This window comes from Canis lupus, chromosome 5 (assembly GCF_048164855.1).
Source record: "Canis lupus baileyi chromosome 5, mCanLup2.hap1, whole genome shotgun sequence".
NCBI classification, from domain to species: Eukaryota; Metazoa; Chordata; class Mammalia; order Carnivora; family Canidae; genus Canis; species Canis lupus.
The window spans coordinates 66382812-66402561 of record NC_132842.1 but is presented as its reverse complement, the minus strand read 5'-3'; the positions used below and the strand labels follow the sequence as shown (position 1 = coordinate 66402561).

The 19750-nt window shown below is 51.7% G+C and overlaps 1 protein-coding gene across 5 annotated transcripts in view; it reads right to left on the bottom strand.

Moving 5' to 3' along the window:
- The window catches only part of ZNF423 (zinc finger protein 423), a 334231-nt gene that overhangs the window by 74168 nt on the left and 240313 nt on the right, over positions 1-19750 (bottom strand). Inside the window, exon 6 of one of the 5 annotated variants that reach the window (XM_072827125.1) lies at positions 12451-12593. The exons of the other annotated variants lie outside the window; for them this stretch is intronic. Coding sequence (XP_072683226.1) covers positions 12490-12593 — 104 coding nt within the window. The 3' untranslated portion in view covers positions 12451-12489. Of the gene's footprint in view, positions 1-12450; positions 12594-19750 lie in introns of those variants that run through there. 5 annotated transcript variants of the gene reach the window in all.

Below are 19750 nucleotides of genomic sequence, written 5' to 3'. Positions count from 1 at the left end.
CATTCCCAAACCCTTGTTTTCTGTGTCCCCACTGTCTGAAAGGACCCAGGTTCTCTCAGGCAGTCAAATCAAGCCCCAGCAGCCCCTACTAGGAAATCTTCCCAGAATACTATTCTCCCAAAGACGCCGCCCCCTCCTCAGGCACCTACTGTATATACTGCAGGTGTTTAATCATGAGTTCTCCAGAATTTGCCCACTGCTTTCCACCTACACTGCCAGCAGCCCCCATCAGGCCACCATGTTTTCTGCATATGTGACAACAACCCCCTAACCAGCTTCCCATCTTTCAGGGAGTGAGTTTGTCCAGAATAAGCCTTTTCTGGATGCCCAGGAAAAGGGAGTTGCTAAGGGTCAGACTGTTCCATTGGGAGTCACCACAGAGACACTCCAAGACTTGTGGATAATCTAGTGAGACCACAGATAGGAAATGGTCTACACAGAGCATATGCCCAACGAGGGTCAGGTTCAAAAGGTGTGTCTCCCTGGGTGGTGGCAAGTAGAAAGACTGTTGCTTTGGAATCCCACAGTCTTTGGGTACAAATCTCAGCCCTCCACCTTTCAAGCTGTGCAGATGGCTTCTGCGAGGTGACTTTATGAGCCTGTGTCTTCACCAGAAGATGAAAGTAACAGCAAGCTTGTTGACAAATCCTAAAACCTGGATGTGGAGCACCTCCTATGGGTCTCTGGTGACACACAGTAGGTGCCTGATAAGTGGCACCTGCTACCATGGTGATGCTGGCTGTGAAGATTCCCCAGCCCACAGCGTCAAGTGCCCACAGAAAATACCTAGCAGCTTCCATGGGCCACAATCCTGAATTGAAAATGCAAATAAATGAAGAAAAAAAACCAACATGTATTGGGAGCTTACTCTGTGCCAGGCACTGTTGAGGAGCTTGCCATTTCTGAAACTCATTTAACACTAGGAGATCGGAAAACACCCTTATCATCATCCCCATTTTACAGAACAAAAATCTGTGTAGCAAGAGCTTCAGCAACTGCCCAAGGGAACCAGAGCAGAGGGGCAAGCCAGGATCCGAAGCTAGAGTCTATACACGCCGGCCCTCCCCTCTTCCAGAGCTGCCCTGAGCTATGGATTATGGATAATAAGGTAAAATAAGGTAGGAGGCTCCTCATCCCTGCTCCAGAATCTGACAAATATGCTAGGAAGAAAGAACACTCTGAGATGCATTTCAGGCCCTGCCTGGGTGGAAAAAGGACTTCTGATCTGATCTGGCCCTGACCAATGGGACATAAATCACCCAGCCTCAATGTACCTCTGTGCCACGAGGACCCTTTCACGAAGGGCACTGTGTGCTGGGAACTGTGTGTTTTCACCGCTGTTCTCACTTCATCTACACAGCAGCCCTGTGAGATGAGTATTCTTATTCCCATTTTACAGATCAGATGGCTGAGGCCCAGAGAGGTTAAGTGATTCCACTGCGGTCACATAGCATGAGAGAGCTGGGAATCCAAGCCTGTAATGGTGGCAGTAAATCATGCTGAGTGGAGGTTTTTCAGCTATTTCCACCCTCTCTCCTTCCTTCTTCCTCCCCCCAACCCCCTACTGTCTCTCAGCTCATAGGGAGTCAAGAGAGGTGCCTATTAATGAAGAATGAAAGAGTTTGCTACAATTTGCCCCAAAACAGTATGTTTAATTACCACAAACTCTTCCCCAACCAAATCACTTAATTGAATTCAGATAGCATGTTTGATGTTATATATAATATTTTGCAAGTTGGCCCTCTTTGGGGAGCGTATTGATTGAGGAGGAAAACAGATGTTCTGGAAGATGGTTTCAGATCAGGGCTGGACCGGATGGAGGCAGAGTTGAAAGAATTATACGGGTACGTAGACAGTTGTGACACCAGGGGCCATGGGCCAGGGCAGGCTCCATCCTGCTCCTCACCTAAAGGCCACCCGACCCCAGCGCCCATGCCTGACCCCGGCACAGCTGTGTCAAATGGCAGCTTCCAGGGCCACTGTCTCCACCCTCACTCACTCAGGGCTGGGTGGCAAGGGCTGGTGAGAGGCAGGCACGGGGGAGGGACATCTGGCAGAGCAGAGTCTCCTGCAGCCGATGGAGTGAGCACAGGGGGCTAAGAGGATGGATGGACAGACATCCTCCCTGGTCTGAAGGGGGCCTAACTGGCCAGAGTTTTTCTAAGAAAGCCCTGAACATCCTTCCCTATTCACTTATTTTTTATTTATTCAGCAAATCTTTGCTAGGCACCTACTACATCATTCGTGTATTCATTCAATACAATTTACTAAGTACCTGCCCTGTATTTTTTTATTTATTCATTCATTCAAAAAACATGAATCAGAAAGAAACCTGCCAGGTGCAGAACCCCAGGCCTGCATGAGGCCCGCGCACTTGGAGCTCATGGTCCAGCCGGGGAAGGAAGATGTTCACACCTGGGCACAACCTTAGTGAGGCAGGGGGCGTAACACGGCACAGAAAGGGCATGGAGCCCACCGAGTCAGGACAGTGAAGGCAAATGCCCACATGGGGGACGGGTGCCTGGGGCAGATGGAGGAGCATGCCCCAAGGCATGTGCCTGGAAGAGAGGCTGGCATGGCTGGAATGTGGAAGGTGAGGGGCAAATGCTGGAGACAGACGGGGCGGGGGGGGGGGTTAGAGCAGGGCGGAGGGACCTTGTAGACGGCCTCTCCCTGAGGGTGATGGGGAGCCAGTGAGGGCTCTCAATGAGAGAGACACACTCAGAAAGGCACTTTGAGCCCAACAGGTTAGCTAAGGGTGAGGGGAACAGAGTAGGTTCTGGAAAAGCAGGAAGGATGCCAGGTTATACAGTGAGCACTGGGGCTTCAGCAGTGAGGAAGACCCAGCCCCTGCCCATTAAGCATCCACAGGTTACTCCAAGAGTATAGAAGATAGCAGGCACTTGTAATCCTAGGTGACTAGCACCTCGTGGGGAAAGTTGACTTTTGAGTTGGTAATATTATTCCTGTTTTATTTGGTCACTATTTAGTTTGAAATTATAATCAACATTAAAGGGGAGGGTGAATCTTTTGTTCACTCTTCATCCAAAAAGTATTCATTAAGCACCTACTATGTGCCAGGTCCCGTGCGTTCCAGGGAGGAGACAACAGTGTGTAAGCCCAGAGCCCAATAGGACTTTCTAGGGCACTCACCTAGAGCATGCATGTTAGACATGTAACTAAGCCAAAAGTTGCCCACTTAAAAGCAGCACCTACTGCGTGTCAAGAGCTATGCAGTGAGCTATGCTGGAGCTGCCACAGACCTGCTGCTGCCTGCAATGTGAGCGTGAGCCTTGCAAATGAGAGCCAGACGCATGATAATGTGGAACCAGAGATGTCACAGCGTTCTGCAGAGGGACATCCAGCCCAGCTGGAGACAAAAGCGGAGGTCATGGGTAAGGTTGCAGGCACTGAAATAGACCCACAGAGCAGGATTTCAACAGGAAGAGCAGGGCGTATAGAGTGAAGGCATTTTACACAGGAGGACCACATGTGCAAAGAATGTGCAAGAACATCTGAGAACAGCAAATCACCTACTTAGGCTGAAGCTTCGGCTGGAAACCACAGGGTCCTAAGGTTGATAAGAAGGCTGGGAACGAGCCTGGACTCATCAGATGGCAGAACAAAATTATAGGCTTTGTCCTGTAGCCAATGAGGAGCCAATCAAGTCTAAGTAGTGAAATGGCATGATCAAGCCCTACACACTTCCAGAATGTGAATTACGGCACCTGAGTTGGGGGAGGCTGTTGAGGGGTGGCCAGGGGACAGGCCACTACTACAGCTCAGAGGAATAGGGATGAAAGTGTGGCTGCATGCACATTTGGGGAGAACGCTTGGTGCTGGGGGGTGAGGCAGGAGGGCCTCGGCAGAGCTGTGGGCAGGCCAGAGCCCAGGCATGGTCCTATCTCAACAGTGTCTTACAGAAGATGGCCAGCTCATGTGACCTGGGTAGCTTAAGCTCCCATCTGTTGAGAAGGATATAAAAATGCCTGGTGCATAGTAGGCTCTTTGTAGGGGTGGGAGGGAGAGGGGGAAGGTTTGTTTAACGTGTGGATAGGAAAATGAGTGAAGAAATAGATAGATGGATGCATGGGTTGGTGGGGGGATAAGCAGATGGTGAATAACAGCCATTTGAATATTTGGAGGGATGCACAATGATGTGGACAGAAGGAGGAGTAAGGATGAGAGGACTGATGGAAGGTGGGAGTGAGCAATAGAAGGATACAAGGCTGGAGGAATGGAGGGATGGATGAATGGATACATGGATGGATGGATGGTTGGGTGGGTGGGTAAGTGGATGGATGGTGGATGGATGGATGAGTGGATGGATAAATGAGTAGGTGGGTGGGTGGATGGCTGGATGGCTGGGTGAGTGGATGAGTAGATATGTACTTGAGTGAATAGGTGGGTAGGTGGGTGGGTGGGTGGATGGATGGATGCATGTGTTGGCAATAACTCCCAGCAGAACATGACTAGAGAACGCTGGCAGCCTCCAGGTAGGTAAACATATTCTGGATTGATACTCTTGGCCTTCTCCTTGGCTTACCTCATCACTTCCAACTGAAACCTCTTCTCCCAGCCTTGCCCTTAATATTCAAACAGACCATCTCACGGAAAGGTCTGCAATCAAGAGAGCTGGCTGATTACTAATTCTAGTCTTGCTCTAATTTGCTGTGTGGCCATAGATAAGCCACCTCCCCTCTCTGGGCTTCTCTTTGCCATCCAGCACAATGAAGGAACAGGACTAGATCAGGGATGTCTCTGTGCTGTCCATTCCCACACCCTCACCCACACCTTCCTAGCCAAGCTTTCCCCAAGTCTAAGGGTTCATTTGCCAGGTGACCTGTAAGGATGGTGGTTCTATAATTTAGCAAGAATCAGAATCAGCTAGAGGATCTGTGAGAACAGGGACTGCCTGCTGGTCCTCACCCCCAGAGGTTCCGATTCAGTAGGTCAGGTGGGACCAAGCATTTGCACCTCTAAACAATTCCTAGGAGATGAAGATGCTGCTGGTCCTGGGACCCCACTTTGAGAACCGCTGACATCGGGCATCCCGGTCAGCCACTGCTCTGACAGTTTGTGCCCACACCTGCAAGTGTCCCCTTAGTCGGGGGCAGCTCACGCCGTCCCAGAGAGGGGGCCTCCTGGAGCCGCTGAACCCTGCGGGCAGGCAGGGGCAACCCCAGACCTGGCTAGAGGGGACCTTCACACCCCGCAACCAGCTCCGCTCCACGGCCCTGTGTCCACCCTCCCCGCCGTGCGCCCCCGCCCGCTTGCTTCCTCCCGGAGCCTGCGAGAGCACTGTGCCTTCTGCCGCCTGCGCGCCGCCTGCCCCTGCCGCCCTCGGAACAGCTGTGGGCTTAATTATCAAAATAACATTTTAATAGTCTCATAACTGAACTCCCTTCAAAACATGCCAGCGGAGGAGGCGGGAAGGATTCTTTTTAGCACCTCTTCCCGCCCGACTTGCTAATCGGAGGCATTTAAGCTGCCAGGAGGCCCAGATGCCCGGCCCTGCCCACGGAGCGCCTCCTTCACCCTCCGTGGCCGTGGCTTCCCCGCGAGGAGCGGCCGGACCGAGCCAGAGCCAGGAGTCACCGCGGGGGCCTCACTGCCCCCTCCTCGCAAAAGCAGAAGCCATTCGTTCCCGCAAGCCCCGTCATCGCTCCGGAAAGTGGATCTGCTAAGAGAACTTAGGCAATTCATTTGCGATCACCAGGGGTTTTACTTGCTTTTAACACGTTTTTTTTCCTAATTTAAAAAAAAATTGCTATCACAAGCATTAACTCTGGCTCCCCCTTCCCCTACTACTCCATGTAATAATTCTACAGGGAGTCCTAGCTGGTATTTAGCTCCTGAGTTAAGCTCCACTAAACAAGCCTCGTGCAAAACTAGCTGCACAAATCACAGTGTTTTTCCCTCCCACTCACCGAAGCCCCCTTCACTCTTCCGTTCTTAGAGCGAGCTAACATCGCATTTATCCGGGGCTCGCTCTGCCTGGGCCGTGCGCTAAGTACGGAACATATGTTCTATGTTATTACATCTAATCCTCATTCGGCAGCCCAAGGAGAAAGGCCCGACTGTTTCCAAGATCCCGCTTCACCCGGGAGGAAACTGAAGCCAAGCAGGCTACACCCCCCAAGTGTTACCTACGGGGGGAGCTGAGACAGGCAGACGGGTGGGTGTGTTTTTAGCAAGGGCACTGGCCCACCTTCCTTGGTGTTGGCCCCCCCGGAGGAAATGGTCCTTTAGGCTACTGCTTCTCAAACTTCAACAAGTATGTGAATCCCCTGGGGCTCTTTTTAAAATGCAGATCCCAGGGGATCCCTGGGTGGCTCAGCGTTTAGCGCCTGCCTTCGGCCCAGAGTGTGATCCTGGAGACCCGGGGTCGAGTCCCATGTTGGGCTCCCTGCATGAGGCCTGCTTCTCCCTCTGCCTGGGTCTCTGCCTCTCTCTCCCTCTCTCTATGTATCTCATGAATAAATAAACAAAATCTTTTTAAAAAAATGCAGATCCTGGGGGTGCCTGGGTGGCTCAGTGTGGTTAAGTGTCCGACCCACGGTTTCGGCTCAGGTCATGATCTCAGGGTCATGGGATTGAGCCTCATGTCTGGGTCACACACCAGGCAGGTCTGCTTGCCACTTTCCCTCTGCCACCCCCTAGCGCTCCCAGCTGGAGCACTCACTCATGCTCACGCTCTCTCTCTCTCTCTCTCACATAAATAAATAAAATATTTTTACAAAATAAAATAAAATGCAGATTCTGGGTCAGCAGGACTGGGGTGAGACCTGGTAGTCCGTTATTTCTAGTGCACTCCCAGGGGATGGGGATAACTGTCGGTCACTGGACCACAACTTTGAGGGGCAAGGCTCTAGAAGGCATGGCCAGCCCCCCCAGTATACTTAGATCAGAGAGGCCATGTGTGCCTCCTGCAGCTCAGCCTCTGGCTGGAGGCCCCGGTTCTCCCCTGGCGTGCTCACCCGCAGCCCAAATAGAGAGATAGGAAGGAAGACTATTCAGACGCCTATATTCCCAGCCTACCTGTTCATTTGGCTTCTCAAACTCCATGCCCAGCCATGCAACAAGAAGTTGCCTTTGCTGTTTGGAGGAAATCGCCAAGACTGAGCAAATCCCTTTGGCCCTCATCAAATTCCCTGCTGCCTCCACTAAGCACCTACTATGTATTAACACAGGCACTGTGGGAATACGCAACAGGACGTGGTACCTGTCCCCAGGCACATGACAAGTGGACAGGAAAGAGTGTTCCCATGTATGGCAGCCCATGGTTCCTCATGGGCTCATGGTGGGACAATGGGGACACAGAGGCAAGAGCAGAAGCTGAGCTGGGCTGGGCACCGTCGTCACCCCGAGCTCTGGGGAATCCAAGTTTCTTTGAGATCAGCCCAAATGCAACTAAATTTACCACCAATAAAAAAGCAGGTCTTCATGCCACCCCCGTACACCGGCTGGGGGCAGGCACTGTGTCCTAGACGTGGGGACTCATTAGCCCACCAAGGTTTGGAAGAAAGGGGCCTGGGCATGGCCCAACCCATCAGAAAATCCATCCTGTTTGAGGATGCCCAGAGACCACACATCTTACTGGCCACAGGCCTGCTCTAGAGGAGTCAAGAGTCTTGAATTCAAGTCCTACCTCTGCCTTTCCAGCCATGTAGCCTCGAGCAAGTCAGGCTTTCTTCTCTGAGCCTGATACCTGCAGCCACGACATGAACATAACAGCAGCAGGTGACTTGATTCACAGGGTCAAACAGAGCAGATGCAGTATATTTACACATTTCATTTTCTATTTTCTTTATTGAAGTAAAAGGCCTTACCCTCATTTTCCAATATAGTTTCATACCATTCAATTAAGTAAATACTTACTAAGCATTTTGTAAGTCCAGAGCAGGGGTGGGACGTGGGGGCTGGCATAGATGAGGAGACAGACAAGACCCTCCGCTCAGAGAATTCATAACTTAGCCAAGAAGGTGTGCTGAATGCACACGGTGTCACAGTGTCAATAAAGACAGAGGACAGACGACAAGGCCATAGTGATGAGGTGTGTCAAAGCACTCAGGGCAGACAGTGAGAGACCCGGGCACAGGCCAGCTGGGAAGAGGGGTACCATGAGCTGTCTCCAGGAACGGGGAAGATTTGTAGAAGAAAAACCATAACCACAGTGATAATAATATCATACCTTTCCCCGTTCATTACTCCTCTGTGCCAACGTTGTTCTAAGCCCATTTGACACTCACGACCACCTAAAGGGGAGGGTCCCACCATCACCACCGTTTCATTGAGGATCAAATGGACACAGAGGATCCGGGAGCTGCTCGTAGTCCCCAGCTCATGGGGAGCGATGCTAGCCCGGAGTCCACATGCTCGACCACTCCATTCTCCTGAGGCCAGGACCCTGGGGAGGCCCGCGGGGGCCACATCTCCCACACACACAGAGAGAGGGAGGGCTGGTACCCCACGTGAGACATCACATGTCGAGAGCGAAGTGGGGTATGGACAGTATTGGAAATATTGGAGAGGTATTGGCAGGCCGGTCCAGTGCACCAGAACTGGCAGCGAGTCAGCGCAGGGGAGCCAAGACCCCAAAAGTACCTGGCGGGCCCAGCAGAAAGCCTTGTCTGTGGCTCCCCAGCAGCCCCTGGCCCTCCTTGCTTGGGGAGGGGGCTCCCCTTGTGCCCTGCCATCCCCCTGCCACTGCATTTTCCCTCCACCATGCAGGTGCCAGAGGCCCCTCTATGGTACAACGACACCTCTGGTGCCCAGAGACCCAGCCCCCAGCTGCCCTGGCCCAAGGCTGGTTCTGAAAGTCTGCGCTCACTTCACAGTAAAGATCTGTCCCTGCTTGGCCTGGGCACCTGCCAGGCACACACACACCGCTGGGGGGCAGAGAGCAGGAGGGGAGAGGGGGCCAACGCCTGCATTTGGAGGCAAGGCCACAGCTCAGGGAGCTTTGGGAAGGCAGGAAGTGCAGAACAGAGTAATAGTATCCCAAAATCCTCGCCTCTCCAGGCAGGCAGGCAAGTGGCCTTCAAGGCCATCCAGGAGGCACTAGTCCCAGCAAACACCCCCAGAGACAGGACAGAGTCTGAATCTTTGTCCTAACACGGCCCCCTGCTCGGGACCCCTTGGGCAATGAGCTCTTCCATCCCAGGGGCAGCCCCGCTCCGCCCTCCTCGGTCAGCCCCACAGAGGCTCCCCCATCCCGCGGCTTCCAGCTGGGGAAGGGCCTCCTTCCACTTGTTACGGATCCTCATTTCTTTCACTTCTTACAACTGCACTTTTCAGAACAGGATATTAAGGGCAGAGAAACCAAGGGCTTTCGGGGTTTTTAGTCTCCGCTCCAGGGAAAAACAGACACTCATCCCTGTCTGAAATTGCTTCACTCTGCGAGCTTGTGGGCCGCAGGAGCCCTCCCGCCACAGACGAGCAGAAAATAGAGTTTGTTTCTCTATCTCCCAGCCCCCCTGCCCCTGCCTCTCGCTGGCTCTCCCTCCTCCTCCCTCTTCTCTGCCTGGCGCACGGCTGGAGGCTGGGGCCTCGTGGTGCCATGTGGCTGTCTGGTGCTGGGGAGCAGGGCACGCACCCCCAGAGCGCACAGCCCTAGCAAAGGAGGAGCAGCAGAAACCCTTCCTGCCGCCTGCCATGCCCCCTGGACCATGTGGCCTTCAAATAACCCTGGACGGAGGCCCTTCTCGGGAAAGCAGACCCAAGGACCTTTTGTTCCCTGAAATATTCAGGTTTTCAGGTCATTCCCTGGTCTTGCCAGCAATGCAGTGTGCTCCTGGCTTGAAACAAAATGCTCTGGTGTTCAAATATTCATTTGGTTTTGGTTAGGACTCCAGTGAGGCGTGTGCATGGGTAGAAACAAGCACACCCCGTTTTCCCCTCTTCCTCTGCTCACTGGCATACCTGCCAGGTTCCACCTTGAGTTTTGCAACATTTCTTTTTAGATTCCTTGATGGCTCCCCAGAATGCAGAGAGCCAGAGACAAACACACAAGGATGGATTCAACTAGTTGTTGCCTCTCCAAGGGAAAGAGGAGAGATCAGTGATGTTTTCTTGGAAGTTAATTCAACCCAAAGCTGGGCATCAGGGATATTCCATCCATGCAGTTCCTCCCTGTCCCCTCCTACCCACAGCCCCACCCCTGCATCAGCAAAAAGCCTGCCCACCTTCCAGACGGCCAGGTGCACACATGCCCTCTGACCAGGCCCCACTGGGGAGGACCCCTCTTGGGCCACCTGGACCAGACTGGGGCCCTCAGGATGCTTTAATTATCCATCACTCCACCTCCTTTCCCTTCGCTCCTCTGTCCCCATCATACAAACCTGTCAAGCGTCCACCCCGAGGACTGGAGAAATCAGCTACCTACTGGCCCTGGTCTTTAACTAAAGGCTCAAGCTCAATTATCCCGCAGACCTTGGGGATCTGAAGAGTGGTGGCTGGAGGAAGGGCTGTCAGTGGGTGTGGGAGGAGGGGAAGGAAGGGTCAGGCATGCTGAGCATGCTTCCATGCCCTTTCCAGGAGGAGCTGGGGAAACTGAGGCTGGAAAATAAATAATGGAATGCATGGCGGCGGCTGCAGCAGTGGCAGCGGGGAGGTGGAGAATCCAGCTAGCCTCACTCCATCCCTCCTCAGGGGGCTGCCATGAAGTGTTCCAAGTAGTCTGAGGGGAGAAAAGATAGACACCCTAGGGGGTTAGTCCTGGGAAGCAAGAGGACCTCTGCCATAGGAGGATACAGGTAGACGCTGACCACTGTAGAAACTCGCAGAGACATTCAGGCCCAACACCTCCTCCTGCCTGGCACATATTTGGCCAGCGGGGACATACATCTCCTTTTTGACATGTGACTTAAAGGGGGTGTCAGCCCCTCAGCCCCTGCTGCCACCATGGACCCCCTCTCTTGCCAGGATAACAGCAAGTGGCTACCCACTGGACTCTGAGCTTCCACTCTGCTCCCCGATGGTGTCACAGCCACCTGGCAGCCAGGCCAATATTTCTTCAAGCTTCAAATAGGATAATGTCCCTGGCGGCCTAAAGCTCCACACTGGTTTCTTATTGCAGAGAATAAAATCCCAGTCCTTGACCGCACCCTGCAAGGCCAGACACGGCCCAGCCTCTCTCACTTCACTGGAGCCACGGTCCTGGTTCCTTCCCACACCCCAGCCCCACACACCTGCTTTCAGCCCCCAGAAGACGGCTGTGGCATTTCCAGCCTCAATGCACATGCTCTGTCCCAGCCTCGTCACAGGCCTGGCTCCTTCTCAGCCTTTAAAGCTCAGCTTAACCAGCATCCTCCCCACTTTCCTCTGTCCTCACACGAGTAACACATCTCTCCATCTGTAATAACACAGTGGCTTGTCCACCTGTTTCGTCTTGGCTTCCCCGTCCAGACATCAGCTACATGAACGACGGAGAAACACATTCGCTCAGATATTCACTCACCAGCGCCCAGCACAGTGCCTGGAGCAGAGCACTCTCAGTACGGACGTTTGTTGAATGAATTAAAGAACACCCGGCTGCCAGTCAGCTCAAAAGCAGAACTCCCCTATAGTCAGAGATGAAGACAGGAGGGCTCTGAACACTCAAGACCAGGAAAAGCAAATACTCTTCCAACCTGCAACGCATTATCAAGCTTTCCTGCTCCGTCTTAATTCCTGATCACATCCGGAGTCAGATATCGAAGAAGCCAGAGAGGCAAATGCTGCATCGCGCCCCCGAGAAAGCCCCTGAGGGTCTGTGTTCCAGGGCAGAAAAGTTTCACTTTCATAAAACGTAATGAAATCTTGCTTCCACCGAGCAGGCGGCGGAGAACACACTCCGAGAGCCCACGGGCGCCCTGGCTGCCGACGCTGCGCAAACGCAGGCTGTGACCAGCATACAGGAGCCCGCAGGACGCTCCAGGCGGAGGGCCTGACGCCGGGCCTGGCCGCCACGCGTGCCGAGAAAGGGCAGATTTATACCCCGGCCGTGAGATTTATAACAATGAATGATTCCCCCGATTGCCACAGCCCACAGCAGTCCTCCTGAAGATCTGTGGACAAAAAGCAGACACGCACACAACCAAAACACACACAAACAAAACAAAACAAAACAAAACAAGAGGGAAGAGCGGCGGTCTGTGCCTCTGGCCCCACCGATGTGGGCTTACCCATTACTCTAATGTAATCAGAAGAACATTAAACATTTCTAAAGTCTCCTCTCTTTTCCATGGCTGATTAAGCAGTTGGGAGCAGAGAGTTTACCGTGAAAAAAGCAAACAATTATGTGCTATCCGAGGTAAACATTACCTTAGGAATGGAAGCTGAGATGCACAGCTCCATTGTCAGTAGGGATTATCATTATAATACTTAAAATAACATTTATAACACTTACTGAAATTACACGAATGAAGTCTGCCGAGACACGGAAATGAAATCAGCTCAATGTGTTTTTATAAGAATACTGAAATCTCTGTCCCTTGGAGGGAAGTTCTAGGCATTAGCAGTTTTTGCTGGGCCTCCATTAGCTGGTAAAATTTGAATACTGTTTCTTAGGTGAGCTCTAATCTTCTTTGAATCCTCCCAACACATTTTATCTGTAAAAAATTGTAGTTAAAAATTTAGTTTGATGGAATGATATTTAAGTGCTTTTCCTCATCTAACTCCCTGAAAGCACCCCAGAGAATCTCCCTGTAATTTGTTCAAACGAAATAATATTTTCGTTTCCCCGTTTCTCTTTGTTGTCTTGTGTGATGAAAAGTAACATTTCTTTTCTTTCAATCCTATTAAGCGCGGCTCGAGGAATGCCAGCCACTCAATCCAAATGCAATCTGGCAGACAGGCACTCAGCTTAAAAAACGGGGCCTGCCAAACCAGGTTTCCGTCAGGAGCTGACATGTCACCGGGCGTGGGTTCCCAGCAACATTTCCTGGGCAGTAACGGGGAAGCAAGCCGGGCAGGTTGGTTCCCTCCGGGTAGGTTGGTCCCCGCTCTCGTGCTTTCTTTGTCAGCTGACACACTGGGGTTCTCAGCTCCAGTACTTGGGCATTCCTATATACTCCGACTCCCCGCGCTCCTACGTCCTCCTGGGCCTGCCTGACACCTATACTCAACTACGGACGCGGGTAACTGGCCTGTTTTCCAAACCCAGGACTTGCCCACCTGAACAGGCCTCTCCAGGCAGGAAGGGACACGGCAAGATCCTGATCTATTGCCTTCCTCTACCTGCTGGGGCTCCTTTTCGCCTCTTATCCTGCACAACTTCCCTCCCCAGTGCAGCCTTCGACGAAAGCAGCTTTGCAGTACACAAATTCCAACTTCGCTCTCCAAAACCTATTACCAAATGTCACCTCCTCTCTGAAGCCCTCCCAGCAACCCAAGGCATCCGAGCTCCAGTGCGGAAAGTGAGGGAAAGTTGGGGCAGAGTCCAGAAGAAGGGAGAATATATAGTCTTCTATGTTATTTGAATCTTTTCTCCATGTCAGAGAATGATTTTCTGATTTAAAAAATCATGAAATCCAGGGGTACCTGGGTGGCTCAGTCAGTGAAGCATCTGCCTTTGGCTCAGGTCAGGATCCTAGGGTCTTGGGATTGAGCCCCACATCAGGCTCCCTGCTCAGCAGGGAGTCTGCTTTTCCCTCTGCTTATGCTTGTGTGCTGTCTTTCTTTCTCAAATAAATAAATAAAATCTAGGGACGCCCGGGTGGCTCAGTGGTTTGGCGCCTGCCTTCAGCTCAGGGCATGATCCTGGAAACCCAGGATCAAGTCCCACATCGGGCTCCCTGCATGGAGCCTGCTTCTCCCTCTGTCTTTCTCTGTCTCTCTGTCTCTGTCTCTCTCTCTCTCTGTCTCTCATGAATAAATAAAATCTTAAAAAAAAATAAGTAAATAAATAAATGAAATCTTTAAAAAATAGCGAAGTCCGTTTATGTTGATAAAAAAGACATAGTAGCACCATTTGAATTTCTATATTAATTCAGTGAAATGAATGCCATCCCAAAGACCAATCGCCATCACTAATTATCAGTCTTATCAAACAACTTTCTCAATCTAGATCTATATTGAATGTCTTGCCAACATTCAGCTATCAATTTACTGTATAATGAGCAATCCTCTGAAGAGGAAATGCTCTTAGTGTCCTGCTCAAAACTAAGCTCTTACTTCTTCTTTCTAACCTTGGCTAACTAAAAAACAGAAAGGCCAGCCAAGAGGTATAACAACAGGACTCCAGAGGCCATCCTGGGGCTATAATCTCAGGCAACAGCAAAGGAAAAGTACCCTTAGGGCCTTGCTGGCCTGATTGTGACAAACTCTTGTCTTTGGGACATGCTGGCCTACCCCAGATGACAGGTTTTCTTATTTCCTGGATGTTCCCCTCTTTGGAGGAAAGAATAGCTACAACAGCATGGCCAGGTCTACTGACAGCATACTCATATCGGGTTCTTCACATAAAGCTGCTACTTGATACCAGAAAAACATGCTGTGATTAGCCAATCACTCCATAAGTGGAGGAAAAAGCCACAATGGCAACAGCATTTCCATTCTGTACAAAATGTCAATGGATTCAAAAGTATTTGAAAACAATTATACTTAGGCACAGAAACATTTACACCTCTCGATTTTATTCTAATGACATAATTTTCTTTGCAAATACATTAGCCACCTACAAAAGTGCTCACACACTGTTATTCATTGCACGCGCACACGCACACACACACACACACACACACACAACCATCATCCAGCTCAACTGTCCACTGCCCAGAGAGTAAGGCACTCAGGAGTGGAGAACGCACCGAGTCTACACCCCGAGCACCAAGCATAGTGTGACACCGCACCAGTAAATAATCAGTAACATATACTGGTCATGTTTAGGCCATTTGTCCCATCACCATGTAGAGCAATGCTGGAAACGGCAACAATCTGCCCAGAAGTGAACAATCCAAATGATCTCCACTACTTTGTTTTCTAAGTTAAAAGAAAACTGAGTTCCCTTAAGTTATAAACCGGAGTCGCGGGCAGGAGGAAGTTAGAGCCCGAGGTGCTAAGGAACCGTGTCCGTCACAGACCTGGCTCGTTCACAGAGCAGACACACGGCCTAGAAATAAACTGGAATGAACTCAGATGCCCACAGGCATTGTCTTCCAGGCTCAAAAAGTCCCTTTCTTTGATGCCGGTTTGTAGGTACCAACACTCACATCATGCTCAGCGGAGGAAGGCAGAGGAAGGCAGACCTCTCCCTCGCCAGCCAGGGAAACGGGGTCAGAGGAGCCGGAGCCAGAGGGCAAGAGGCCTCGCTGCCCATTTCAGATAACAAAGGAGACGCCTCCCCCCGCAGCCCCTGTGTCCCTTAGCAGCCAACTGAGGGCACGCACAGAACAAAGTCTGTCAATGCCATTTTAGGACCGGGCCTCTACTGTAGAAGGAACTTGGGGTGGCCACTAGCTCACATCAGCCTGGGGCATCCTTTGCATTGTCCTAAAATTCTATCTTTCAAGTTTGACAGAGAGCTGCTCACCTTTGGTTTTCGGAGACTTTTCCGACAAGACCCACCTCATTCCATGCAACGGCTGGGATTTGCTTGGGGCCGCCATGACAAAATGCCACAGACTGAGCAGCTTACACGCAGGAATCTAGTTTCTCACAGTTCTGGAAGCCATGAGTTTTAGATCAAGGTGTCAGCAGCATCAGTTTCTTCTGAGGCTTCCCTCCCTGACAGGCAGATAGTCTGCTTCTCACCCTGTCCTCACATGGGCCTTCTTCTGTGTGTGCATCCTACTTGGGGTCTCCGTGTGTCTAAATTTCCTCTTCTTATAAGGACACCAGTCATGATGAATTAGGGCCCCCATCCTAATGGCCTCATTTTAACTCACTTGCCTCTATTAAAAAAAAAAAAAAGGCCCTGCCTCCAAATACAGTCACATTCTCAGGTCCTGGAGGTTGGGGCTTCAACATACAAATTTGGGGGAGATGCGTTCAGGTGTCTGGCATTCCAGAAGGAAGGAGCTCATCTGTCTCATCCATGTCAGGCCCTCCCCACCCCACCATTATCATTTGGTTAGTGGTGTGTCCCTTCCCCAGGCCTGTCTGGGCGCTGGCATGCTTTTCTCAAGGTGGGTGACGTGGTTCCAGGGAAGGATGACACACTAGCTATTGTTCCCCCACCCACCCATTTCCAAACTACCTTCTGGCTCTGGTGGACGAGACTCGGAGATAACCTCACCCCATCCTCTAACCTCACCCCATCCTCTCCCTGGAACCCCTCAGGATGACAGGGCCCAAGTGGAAGACTCAGTGTAGAAATAGTCTGATTACGATCCAAAAGGCCAGAACCCCGAGTGCCCCCCAGACCACCGACAAGGGATGGGGTGGGAGGTCCCTCAGGACACAGGCAGTACAGCTCGGCCTCTCGGCCTCCACACGAGTAGCGGCCAGACCCTTCCCTCCCACTCCCAGTTTCCCCCACGTCTCACAGCCTTCAGACTCACGAACCCACTACCAGCCCATCGCCCGGAACAGCCAGCCATGGCTGCAGAGCGCTGGGGGTGGGGGAAGAATTTGTTGTTGTTGTTGTTGTTTTTTAGTTGAATGCGTTTTTAAAAATCTATTCACGTGTGAAGTGCAGCCTGCCTCTGCCACAGAGGGCATGCTTTGCAATCTGAATCGGCAAATTTGTTAACTGACTGTTGAGCCTAATGTTATATCACTATTCTGCTTCTCGTTAGCAACACAAATTACGGGCAATTAGCCGGCTGACTGTTCAAAGGCAGTTCAATTTCATGTATAAAGAGAACTATATAATGCTTAATGTATCTATCAAATGTAATAGCCCAAACAAAATTAATGATATGAATACAATGAGTGCTTATATGGGATAATTACAAGGTGTCCATCACGAGACGCGTGCCATGGAGTCAGACACACAATTCAGGCAAACAGTCACCAAAGTTGTCGAGGCTGGCCCAGGCTATTTGGAGAGAAAAGTCACCGCGAAGCAGAGCGCGGCTCAGCCTCTCCCAGCGACAGGCGACAGGCGGCAAAGGCAGGCTGCCGCGGTGCCTGAGCAGCACAAGCTGTGGCTTTCGAGCCCCGGGCGGAGGGGGCTGCACACAAGTCCCCGAGACTCCACTTCCTCGTCTGTGAAATGGGAACAGCAGCACCTACGTCCCAGGGCCTAACGCGGCACAACAGGAGCGCGCCGGCCACCAAGGGCTCTGCAGACTCTGCCGGCCTCGCCCGGAGGAAGGCGGCGATGCTGCTGAAGTTCCTCCGATTACATAAGAATTTCCGAGGTGAGGCCCCGCAGACCTCTTCCCGCCCGCGTCGCTGACGGAGTCGCGTGGCATGATACAAACGACACTTCGATTTAATTACCACCTTTTTTTTTTTTTTCCCCTCTCCTCCGGTAACTAAACATTTTCCTCTGCTCGGTATCCCTGGAATGGCAGGGCCATTCCCAGTGTATTACTTGCATATCTATAATTAAATAATTAAGAATTGTTCAAGCCCTTCCAAACACAACAAAAGGCGATGATTATTTTAAACCCACTTTAGGAAAAGTCAAGCCCCTATCAGCTCCATTTTTTGCTAATAGTTATGCAAGGCTGCACCGGCAGCATTCCCTCTTGCATGCCAGCACACCAATAAATTAAGATATTCCTGGCCGCATCTGCACGAGGGAAATTAGAGCATTACCTGGTCCCCGCCAGTGTGCCAGCTCCGAGCGGCAGGCGCAGCCCACGCTGGGCGACCAGCTGTCTGTGAATGGTGTGTGTGGATCACAGCTCAGAGCCAGGGGATCTCTTAGGAGGCCTGCTCTAATATCACAACTGCCTCGCCGCAGGACTGTTCCCTTCACAGCACAGTATTCAAACACTCTTCCGCCTCTTTCTTTCCGGCTCCGGACCAGGGAGAACCAGGACGTGGGGCCTCCGAGCTGCTCCCCGACGCTGAAACGTGCTTTGGCTGAGTTTCCCTGCTCGCCCTGAGTCCTGACCGGCGAGGACAGCAGTGAGGCACTTTTGTTTTCTGAAACCCCAGCCCCAGCTGCCCAGGAGGAGGGGCGACCTCATTCCTGGTGGGTGTACCATCCCTGGGCCGGGCACCTCTGGCTCGATGGGGACAAGTGGCCATTGCAGAGGTGTAGATGCCAAAATGAATATGAGATCCTTTACACAAGCATGAACCGACTATCCCAAAAGAAGGCAAAGACCTATTTCCCCAGAAACGGGTGGAGGCTTCGGATCCGTGTGTGTATGGGGGTGCGTGTGTCTCGGGGGACAATATGCAGTGTCTGTTGTGTTCCTTGAAGTCTGAATCCCCCTCCCCCACAGGGCTTCCGAGACCCTGACCATGACAGGCCCTGGAAATGGTCCCTGGCCAAACAAAAGCAAAGCCTAGAGTGCCGCGGGCCTTGAGTTTGGCAAACGAGCGAGGCCTCCAGGACGCACCCTCTTTGGCAAACAGTGCCCAAGGCGCTGCAGGCCTAGACCAGAGCTGGAGCTTGGCTGCCCAGAAGAGCCAGCTTACAAGCAACGGGGGAGCAATGGGGGTCTAACAACTGTGTAGGTAAGGGGTTGTGGGGATGGACAGAAGGAGCTGTGGTAGGAGCCGCCGCCGAGGTAGAGGACTGCGATGTGGGTCTTTGACACTGGACCATGGAGGAAGGTAAAGACATTTTCCAGCCACCAATTTGGGGGTAGTCAGTTATGCATGAGGACAAGTGTGCAGAGAATGCTCAACAGGGTCCAGTGGCCTAGAAAGACCCTGAAAGCCATCAGCTTCCAAAATCAGGAGTTGCTGGTGACCCTAGCAAGAAGAGTTTCAAGGAGCATCATGCTCTTTTTAATACCTCCGAGTTTTTGTTGTGTCCACCATCTAGAATTATCTTTCTCTTTTCCTTCTAATGAACTCCTAGTCATCCTTCAGAGGCCCAGCTCAAATGCCTTTCCACTTTCAAACCCCCACTGACTACTCTTTAGCCTCGCGTATCTACCTTCATATAACCAGGATGGGCGATCACTCCCTGTACTACTTAGGAACGATCTGTACTACTTAGGAACTGGGCGATCTACTACTTAGGATCTTAGAGCGATCTGTACTACTTAGGAACTTGCACATCAGCAAGTCTACCTTCCCATCAGACTGGGGAAGGGGGCTTTTGAGTGGGGGCTTTGTTTGCCTCAGTTAGGGATCCCTAATACTCAATGCAAAGCCTGGTATTGAGATGGCCATAAAGACTGGAAGGCGTAGGGAGACTCTCTGCTGAGTCTGGGGCAGAGTCTGAGAGCTATGGATCTTCCCTGTGGCAGAGGGGATTAATTCAAGAGGCTGTGCCTGGGGTCAACTCTGCAAACCAAAGAGGTGGTCGTGGGGGTCCTGCATGTTCTACTTGTACTCAGTGCACCACTTCCTACCCTGGGCACACCTGGGGCCTTTGCACAGGTGGGTGGCAGCCAGCTCTGATCTTATACATGCAGAGGCTAAACCCCATCCCCAAAGGACAGAGCTCCCTTAGGGTTCCATGAGGGCCTCGCAAAGTGGAAACTAGATTCTTCTCCCCTTCTCTCCATCTGGGCACCAGCTATAAACTGTGCTACATACCCTTCTTTATGAGCAGGTTAAATGCCACCCAAGCTGGCCTCATCAGTCCCCAAACATGCTATATCCTTCCTGGTGTCTTTTTGGACTACTCCATTCTCCATATTCTCTGTCCTGATGACAAAGTATACTCCAGCATTTAAGCATAAATTTT